The sequence below is a fragment of the Arvicola amphibius genome, chromosome 12 (assembly GCF_903992535.2).
Source record: "Arvicola amphibius chromosome 12, mArvAmp1.2, whole genome shotgun sequence".
NCBI classification, from domain to species: domain Eukaryota; kingdom Metazoa; phylum Chordata; class Mammalia; order Rodentia; family Cricetidae; genus Arvicola; species Arvicola amphibius.
In genome coordinates this window covers 20,081,040-20,091,516 of record NC_052058.2, presented here as the reverse complement: position 1 = coordinate 20,091,516, position 10,477 = coordinate 20,081,040, and the positions used below count along the sequence as shown (strand labels likewise).

The following is a 10,477-nucleotide window of genomic DNA, read 5'->3' as shown; positions in this document are numbered from 1 at the left end:
TTGCTTTGAATTCCTTTCCTGCCTTTCCTTCACAACACGCTGAGCCGTAAGATGAGATAAATTTTTCCTTTCATGTTGCTTCTAGGTCATGGTCTTTATGGAAGCAAGGAAAATCTAACTAAGGCAATCATTTAGCATGTTTTAATTTACTCAACTTAATTTGGTATACATGTGTACATACTACATACGTGTGTGTGGTATGTTGGGTCTTATATGTATACTAGTATGTAGTATGTTGTATTTGTGCATTGTGTAGTGTGGTGTATGATGTATGTGTATATGTGTATGACATATTCTATGGTGTATCTGTATACATGTGTGGTATGTTATGTGTTGTGTGTGTACATGTGTGTGATAAGTTGTGTGTCGTGTGTATACATGTGTGGTATGTTGTATGTGTATATATGTGTGGTATGGTGTGCATTGTAGTGTTTTGGTATGTTGTGTGTTGCATGGGTATGAGTGTGTGGTATGTTGACATACCTGTGGGCACATGTGTGTGCATCCATGTGGAGATCTGAAATTGAGACTGCGTGTCTTTGTCCATTGCTTGTTTTTGAAGAAGGCTATCTGTTGAATCAAGTGTTTGCCAATTCTAAACGGTCTTACTAGACAGTTGTCCTCATGATCCCTATCTCTGACTCCTGAGTACTGGAATAAGAGACAGACAGAAATGCCTACACAACCTGCATGTGGGTGCTAGAATCTGAACTCAGGTCTTTATGCCTGTGAGCCAAATGCTTTATTCATTGAGCTATCTCCCCCGGCTCCCACAGTTCAGTGCCGAGAGTTTTATCCAAAGGTGGATCAATTAATGTATCTAAGTCTGCTTCTTCTGACCACCAATACCAGTATCACATTGTTAATACATGAAATGAACTCTGAAATTTGAAATGTATGCCCTGGCCATGCTGAAGCATGCATGGGCAGCCCATATATGGCAGTTCTCCTGAACTTGTCCCTATTGGGTTTCAAGGTCTAAGTTGATAAGGACGACTGACAAGGCCTTTTCCTCAAGAGGGCGCCAAATCTCATTACAGATGGTTGTGAGCCACCATGTGGTTGCTGGGAATTGAACTCAGGACCTCTGGAAGAGCAGGCAGTGCTCTTAACAGCTGAGCCATCTCTACATGACCAGCCAATAAAATCCCCTTTGAGGTAAATTACTCTCCTTTTAAGAAAGATTAATACTTTTATTTATGTACCCCATATATTTTTATTTTATTAATGTTTATTGTTAGAGAATTTCCATACATATGTACAAACAATGGTTTGATCAAGTCTCCTATCCCCCTATTACTACTTTTCCATCCCAACACCTATCAACCGCCACTAGCTTCTCAGCTTAAAAAGGCACTTCATGAGCACAAACCATGTCCACGCTGGGATTTTTGGTTGGCTTGATCTGGCCAACCTTGTGCTTGCAGTAGCCACTATGAAGTCATGTCTAGCAAATACTTCTTCTGTTGTTGCACACATCTCCAACCTCCAGCTCTTAAAGTCTTATACCCTGCTCTTCTTCAATGGTCCCTGAACCCTCTGGGGAAGGAGTGTGACACAGATGTCTCGATTAGAGCCGAACATGCCGCAGACTAACTCTCTGCATATTGATCAGTCTTTGTATTAACCACAATCTGTGACAGCAAGAAGCCTCTCCTCTGAGGGTTAAGAGATGCACTAAGCTATGGGTACAAAGACTAGAACTTAGGGAGTAGGCACTTACCATGCCTTCATGCCAGAATTCAATTTTCCCTTATTGTCTATAACTCATCCTGTCAATGAATTTGGGCCCACTTACTGGTACCAGGCATAAATTTCATCTTGTGAAACAATATTTAAATCACATGACTTATTTATGTGGTGTCTTTAGCAATAGAGTCTTACCATCAAATTCTGGATGTTCACCAAGAGCAATGGCAATAGCCTGCAATGTTTTGGAGGCCTCTCTGTCCCCAGGAACCAACAGCTCAAGAGAGATCACCCATACATGGCATTAGGCTTTTTAATTGACAGTGAACCTTCTTTAAGGCCAGAATAAATAAACTTTCTGGTGACATAGTAAGTCATAATTAAGATATTGTTGAAGACATAAATGAATGCATAATTAAGAAATCACATCTTCTACATACATGGCTGATTTTACTAAACTAAGTGGAAAATTGGTTGTATGTTGTAAGTCTGATGATTTCTCTTATCCACACCATTCATTTCATTTGAAAATATTAAAGAATAAGGAGGATTGAAGGTTTGTCCATTCCTTCTTTCACATTTCAGGAACTCAAGCAATGGCGATCAACCAAACAATCCTGAAGGAATTCATTCTCGTGGGCTTCTCCGCTTACCCGCATGTACAAACCTTCCTCTTTGTGGTCTTCTTCTGCCTCTATCTTCTCACTCTTGCGGGCAACCTGACCATCATGGGATTGACTTGGGTGGACAGATCTCTCCACACCCCTATGTACCTCTTCCTCAGTGCACTCTCCTTCTCTGAGACCTGCTACACCCTGACCATCATCCCTAAGATGCTGGCAGACCTCCTGGACAGGGACAGACGCATTTCTGTCACTGGCTGCGGCTTGCAGATGTGCTTTTTCCTGGGTCTTGGTGGAACAAACTGCATCATTCTCACCTTGATGGGGTATGACCGCTTCCTGGCCATCTGCAACCCCCTCCGATATCCTCTTCTTATGACCAATGTTGCATGTGGGCAGCTTGTGGCCTCTGCTTGGGCTGGAGGCTTCTTGATTTCTCTAATAGAGACTGCACTGATATTCAGGGTGTCTTTCTGCATACCCAACCTCATCAGACACTTCTTTTGCCATATGAGGGCAGTTGTGAGACTGTCCTGCATAGATAGTGACCTCACAGAATTCGTTGTAACACTAATGTCAGAGTCAGGTTTGCTGGGTACATTCTTGCTCATCTCCTTGACTTATGTCTTCATCCTCTCTTCTGTGCTCAAGATCCCTTCAGCCGAGGGTAAGCAAAAGGCATTTTCCACCTGTGCCTCACACCTCACTGTGGTCATCATCCACTTTGGGTTTGCATCCATTGTTTATCTGAAGCCAGAAGCCTCCGGGGGAGATGACACACTCATAGCAGTTCCTTATACCATCATTACCCCTTTCCTCAGTCCCATTATATTCAGCCTCAGGAATAAGGATATGAAGAATGCTTTCAGAAAGATCATTAGGAAGACAGTAGTACTGAAAAAATAATCTTATTATTGTTAATATATGGTATTTCATTAATCCATTGAGCATTTGCTCTGTGACCTCCACAGAACGGCTTGGATATAGGAGCAAGTTATTTGGACTTTCACCTAAGGTTTCCCAGGTATTTCCTAAGTTTGTTCAGGAAGATCTCTATCCCTAGCCCTGCTGCTCTGAGTATTCTGCCAATCAATTTCTGAGTATACAATATCATTTCCAAGTGAAAAAGGAAATGCAGCAACATGCTAAACAGCAATATCATCACTGCACAAACAGGTGTATTTATTATCTAATGATTAAGTATTAATTTTTTTCTGGCACAGAAAGACATTTGGTTAGACTTTCCAGTAGAAAAGCTATTTCTGGTAGGAGAAATATGTTGTAAAACCCAACAACTGGCCATTTGTACAAACATAGATATGCATATGGACACACACATTCACAAATACACAAACTCACTTGTTGAGTAGTCACACCACACCGATAATGGATTGATTAATAAATACTTTGTTAGTTGATGTGGAAAGTCCTTCTGTCTATGTGTTGCTTTTATTGGTTATTGAATAAAGAACTCACTTGGACTATAGCATGGGAGGAGGAAGGTGGTGTTAGAGAGAATGCCATGGAGCCATCGCCAGAATCAGACATGCTGAATCTTTGCCAGTAAGCCACTGCCACATGGCAATACACAGATTAATGGAAATGGGTTAAAAAATATAAGAGTTAGTCAATAAGAAGTTAGAGCTAATGGTCCAAGCAGTGGTTTAAATAATACAATTTCTGTGTGATTATTTCAGGGCTCTGGGTGGCCAGGAAACAAACAAGCAGCCAAGTGGTCTCCTCCAACTGTGGCATCACAGCTTCTAAATAATATATTCTAAGTATAGGAGAACACTTTTAACACATTCAATGTGGATAAATATGACACCAGGACCTGAATGTTCTGTAATTTGAAAACTGTTTGATATTTAAATATATTTTTATTCTCTGTTGCCAAGATAAATAAATGTTCAAATAAAGTTTCTGTAATATTGAGATATTTGATGCCCAAAAAACATTTTTGATAATATCAACAAGGTAAGAAATCTATAAAACTTTTAATACGAGGTAAAGCTAGTCAGGAATGAAAAAGAAACCCTGTACAAATTGTGCGACGGAAGAGTAGTGAGACCTCTTACTCACAATTCAGGCACAGAAATCTACAAAATTCCTTGAAAGCTTTTCTCAGCTTTTCATTTAATTGACTGTGATGCCTATAAAATATATAAGTTATGTATAAGGACATGGTACATATATGATGTTTTAAGAAGACAAATGAAATAATGAATAAAAACCGTCACACATAAAATGTCATTGAGGTTGCTACTTGCCATGATGACTCTTCCTTTGGGTGAAGTTGTGTTTAAAACATATCTGCGGCCACAGTCTCTGTTACCATCAATCTGATGAAAACATTTAAGTATAAGCAATGTTCTTTTAGTTTATCTCCACTCCTGAAACTTTGTTTTCTCAATCCAAGGAAGGCAGATGTCTTGAAATAAATAGTATTTGCTCACTCATGTTGTGGGTAGATGATGTTACATTTAAATATAGAATTGAAGCTGCAGGATTCTATTTTAAGTAAAATAGTATGCAAAAGACCAAAATGTGTATATTTACTCTTGAGTGTGGAAACTGAAAAAGATACTCTGAATCAGGGTCAATGTTTACTAGAGCCTGGGAAAATTTAGCAAATAAGTAACACACACACACATACACACACACACACGTTTTCAAACTGCTTTCTAAGTATTATGTTTATGCCCATCGATAGAGATGCTTGCTACCTTAATCAAAGAAGTTTCTTTTTACAGTAAATAGTAGTTAATGTAGTGGTTCACAATTGACCAAACATCTGAAACAGGAACTCCAGCCAGGGCATCAGGTAGCATAACTGCAGGTCTTCAACTGTCCCTTAGCATACAACACAATTCCCCAGTATTATCTCCAGCGCTGTAGCAGACCATCTACTATAGCCTCCCTTCCACTCGCCTGCCCCCTTCTTCAGTGAATCATACAGATCTTCTCCCCCAAACTTTCCTTGCCTCACACCTCACTTTATCCCATCCACTGAGTCCAGCTGGTATTCCCTGGGAACCCATGGGTTATTCCGGCCAGTAAAGCAGGTAAGCTAACTGCAAATATCCCTCCATTCTCCAAACCCAGTCCTCTAGTCTCATCCCCCGCTCTTTAGTAGACCATCTGTTTCGGCCTCTCCTCACTCCCTGCCCTCATTTCTAGGGGACTAAGCATATACTGGTGAACTCTTTGTTTTCTTCAACTCTGTGGACCCCCTCAGCCCGTCCCCATCCCTAGTGTTGGCTCCCAATACCTAGAAACACATTTTATTCAGAAACCTCAGTGGTTATACCTATCAGGATTCCAGAAGAATTTTCTCCCAGGGAACACACGGTCACCACACTCTCCTAAGAACTAGAAAAGGGCTCCAGAAAACAAGGAACAAAACACCCACCCAAAAAGCCAAGAGTAGACATCAACACTTAGAATTACAATCTTCCAAAACACAGATGCCTTGATGGGAGCACTAAAACACACCCAAGACAAGTCTCCACTAGAGCCTAGCAGCTCTACCACAAAAAAAGCCCTGAGTATTTCAGCACAACTGAAGCACAAGACAAAGACCTTAAACTAGCCTTTATGGGCATAATAGAAATTCCTAAAGAGGAAATAAGTAAATCCCTTAAAGTAACCAGATCAAAAGGGGTCCTGTGGGAATCTCCAAACAACCCATGTTGTTTTTAAGATTGCTCTTTACAAACTGCAAGCAAGCCTACATTGCTGAAGACAATCCTACACAAGTCATTGAACATAGAGATGTCAAGCAGTTGCCTGCATACACAGAGCCTTCACCCCTATGTGCTATCATCTATGATATAGGAAAGTATTCTGCATGCTGCTAAATGAAAAACATAAGCACTAACACAGCCACAAATCATTTGATCTACAATGGTGTAGAACCTCCAAGACATGCTAGTGTGGTGGCAGCACAAGTTTGTTGGAGTAGCTAACCAATATCTGATTTGGCTGAAGCGCCATTCCAACTGATGGAACCCATACCTAACACTGCTTAAGTGACCATGAATCTAAGACTACATAGCCCAGGAACCTAGGGTAAAACCAGTAGTACTGTTCTGAAAATAAGTGAATAAAAATTCGCAATAAAATGACTCCTAATGAGATTCTGCTATACTCACAGATCTGTGCATTGTTCAACTATCAACAGAGAAGCTTCCTCCTGCAGCAGAGGAGAACAAATACAGAGACCCATGGCCAGATAATATTCAGAGAGTGAGTCTCTTTGAAACACACAGCTCTAAAAAGGATGTCTCCATCAAATCCCTCCCATCAGGATTCAGGAAACCCTGCTGAAGAGGAGGCAGAAAGACTGCACAATTTAGAGGGGATGGAGGACGTCATGTAAACAAAAAATCAACATGATCAAAACTTATATGAACTCATGGAGGTTGAGGAAGCATGTACAGTTGCTGGCATGGATCTGCACCTGGTCCTTGGATTGTAGTTTATGGCTTCCACTTAGTATTTTTATGGGACTCCTGAATGTGAATGTGTGGGTCTCTGTTTCCTGTGCCCTCTCTAGGGCTCATTTATTTCTGTTTACTTGTTTTATCCAATCCTGATGTGCTATTTTTGGTTTAGCTTGTCATATTTTACCTTTATTATTATCCCTTAGAAGCCTATTTGTTTTGTACTGAGAGACATAAATAGAGTGGATCTGGATGAGAAGGAAGATAGGGAAGAGTGGGAGGCGTAGAGGAAGAGGAAACGATTTAATCCAAATATATTATGTGAGAGAATGTGTTTTCAATAAAAGGAAGAAGCAAACAAACTACAGAAACTATATGATGTTATTTGTTCACGTTTAGATGGGTAATCTAACAACCTCCCTGATCCAAGGCTCAGAGTACATTACCGAAGAGGAAACAGAACCAATGCAAGATCAAGGATGGTGAGACACATGAAATGCGACTGTCCTGACATGGCGTGGATATTGCACACATGAACTTTTAGCAACCTGGTTTGCCAGCACAAGATCAGAAGTTCTGCTCAAGACCAAGCCCATCAAAATTCCAATACAGATGTGGCAGGGCCTTCCAGGGCCTCACCTCTAACTAAGATGTTGTCAGTTTATGGCTGCTAAGAGAGGAAGGGTCACATTCCTTCAGGAGTGTCACCACGGGTAGCTTGTTCAAGTCCCAGTCGATACCTCCCACCCCCATGCCTGTGTGGGCAGCACTAATTGGGCATAATGGGTTATTAATTTAAAAATTAAGGAAGGCATGATATTTGGAGGGGAGACATATTAGGAGGTCCCAGAAGGCCTGGGAGAGAGTTAGTAGGAGGCCATAGGATCAACATACATTGTATATATGTATGGAATTTTTAATAACCAATAAAATGTCATTCAAAACTTACATAAAAGGTATTATAAAGGCAACTATGAAAATTCAAAACACAAATATAGATAGATGTTTTATGTCTTTACTTCTATTTGCTAATTTTAAGGAGTGACTATACCAAAAATATAAATCCAAAATAAAAAAGACAGAATTAAATGCCCTGATAAAACAGTCTCCTATTATTTGTAAAAAACTTATACCAATAGATTTATGCTCTAAAATTTTATTCTTATTTTTCAATATGTCAGAGTTGATATGGAAAGGTTTGAAGAGGTGGAACCTAGTGTAAGTTAATTTAATCATGGAAGTTCTACTCCCATGAATGGGTGGATACTTTATCTTGCCAGAGTCATGTCCTATTGCAATGTAATAGTTCCCTAAGCATAGAATAGCAATACCAATAGCAGTATTAGCCTCTCTCTAGTTTCCTATTTCCTGTCTGTCCATGTGACATCTATATCTCTCTTTCATCCCTCGTTTCACATATGTTGCTTCCATAGTTCTAGCCAAATTCAATGGACCCTTCAATGCTGTTATTACAGCCTCCAAACTGTGACACAAATACCCTTTTTACTTTATATGGTGATCATATAAAAGGTGGCCCACCTTCCAGAAGTCCAGGCAACATGGCTAATGGTGCAGTCATGTGAAAGAAAATAAAAATCTATCTTGCTTAAGCTATTGCCTACTGCCTTGTTATTTCAGATTCTAGATATGTTGTGTGGCAAAGGTTTACTTTTTTCTGGCCTCCTCTGGTACCAGGAACACATGTGGTATAAACAAACATGCACACAGGCAAAATACCCATGCACATCAAATAAAATAAAAGTAAAAGTAAAATAATAAAACAAAGGCAATTTAAATTGAAAAAATTCTCAGGAAAGATCAGTCAAATAATATACATAGCAATAAATACCTTAAAATCCAAATTTAAAACAATGTGACTGCATATTGCTTACATTGTGTCAGAATTAAAATCTTAGATAATTTTAATCATACAGGAAGGTGAGTAGAGGTCTATGGCTGGCCACTAACACTATTTATTATATATAGGTTCTAGGTAAGTAGACATAGGTAATCTGTGGAAATCCTAGACTGAATCCCACAATGTCATAGAGTGGCATCATGTATGTCCAGTAAAATGGATTTGTGTGTTTTTTGCACCTCCAGGAAGAAGCTTAAAGTAGTTCTGCTGCTCTGTTACTGAAAGCACTTTCTCCTGCTGGCATACACTCCCACCTCATGAAACATGCCGTCCCTTAACCCCCAGAGAACTGGACGCTTGTCCCTTCCCGAGTCTTGTGATCCCCCTCTTGGATAAATTCTGATCTTTTAATCATCCTTTTCATCAGCCAAAGTAACTTTTTCAAAGTTTTCTTATTCATCCTTCGCTGGCTCATTATCCCTCTTTCCTTTGTCCTCCTCATCTCCCGCTACTCTGTCATTGATTCTGTTCCTCTCTTAATCATATCAAATATGATCCTTTACATTTATTAAAGGATCAGCATTTACATTATTAAATCTAAGACCCAAGTCAACATTTCTAAGCCACGATGGTGTGTAGCAACCTCTTCCTCGCACTCATATGTCAGTACTGATTTTCTCTTGTGCTTTACCTGTGCCTTCCTGGAGGTATCATCCTCTTTTCAGATTTCTCAATCTGTGGGTCAAATCTCAATTTGAGGGTCAAATGACCTTTGACAGGGGTCATCTAAAACAATCAGAAATCACAGGTATTTACATTACATTTCAGAACAAGAGCAATATTGCATTTATGAAGTAGCAACAAAAACAATTTTATAGCTGTAGGGTCACCACAAGACGAAGAACTGTATTAAAGGGCCACAGCACTAGGAAGGTTGAAAACCATTGGGCTATAGGCTCAGATAAAACGCTAAAGCTTTGGTTCTGTATGGTCCCATTTAATGTGTTGAATAGTATGTAATTGTGTATGATTTAACAAGGCCTACATATTCTGATAAACATTGCGTTAGGTAACTCTAAGTGTCTATGCAGTCTTAGATAGTATAGATCAATCAAAGACATCATAAATACAAGCTATCTGAGGCTGCTGCAGATGCAATATGCACATTACTTACATTAAACCTTCTTTATGCACAAATATGAGAAAATTCTAAAATAATCATGACTGGGGTGTAGCTCAGTGGTATAATACAAGCTTAACATGTCTCAGGCCCTGAGTTCAATCTCCAGCACCGAAAATAAAATTGACAAAAAGTACAATATAAAAACCACACAAACTCCACTGGCATGGTTGTTTATTATCATTATTAGCTTTAAAAACATACAAAAGAAATATACTCTAGAGTTATGCTGAAGTAAATAATCCAGTAAGTCATTTATTGCCATTAAGAAGTATGCAATGCACACAATTTATGTTTCAGCATTTTATGAAACTAGCAAAGCCTTAAGATCATTTACACCAGCATCATAATAAACTCCCGAATAACACTGCTTCGCTTCGCTTAATGATAAGAATTTTTCAGCTTCCTTATCATCAATGAGACCAATACTGTATATGACTGTGTTAGCATCTCTACTGCTCTGCAGTCTCAGGAAGATTTCTTTACTGCAAGGAAGATCAAGAACATGTGTTTATTGCAACTGACTCGTCCCTTACTGTGGGGTGATAAATGATTTGTACTTTTAGCGTGAAAAGGGGTAACCTGCTTCATCTGGGACAGCCTAAACAGACCAGAAAAAAACAAACAAAACAAAAACAAACACAAGAAGCCACCTGCCTATGAAGCCAGTCAGGAAATCCAG

General features: G+C 39.4%; 1 protein-coding gene across 1 annotated transcript; it reads left to right on the top strand.

Annotated features, from left to right (window-relative positions):
- The first annotated feature begins 2,285 nt into the window (after window positions 1-2,285).
- LOC119799556 (olfactory receptor 10X1) lies at window positions 2,286-3,218 on the top strand. The gene has a single exon (XM_038309503.1). It carries the CDS (start codon window positions 2,286-2,288, stop codon window positions 3,216-3,218), a length of 933 nt encoding a protein of 310 aa, XP_038165431.1.
- Window positions 3,219-10,477: the final 7,259 nt, after the last annotated feature.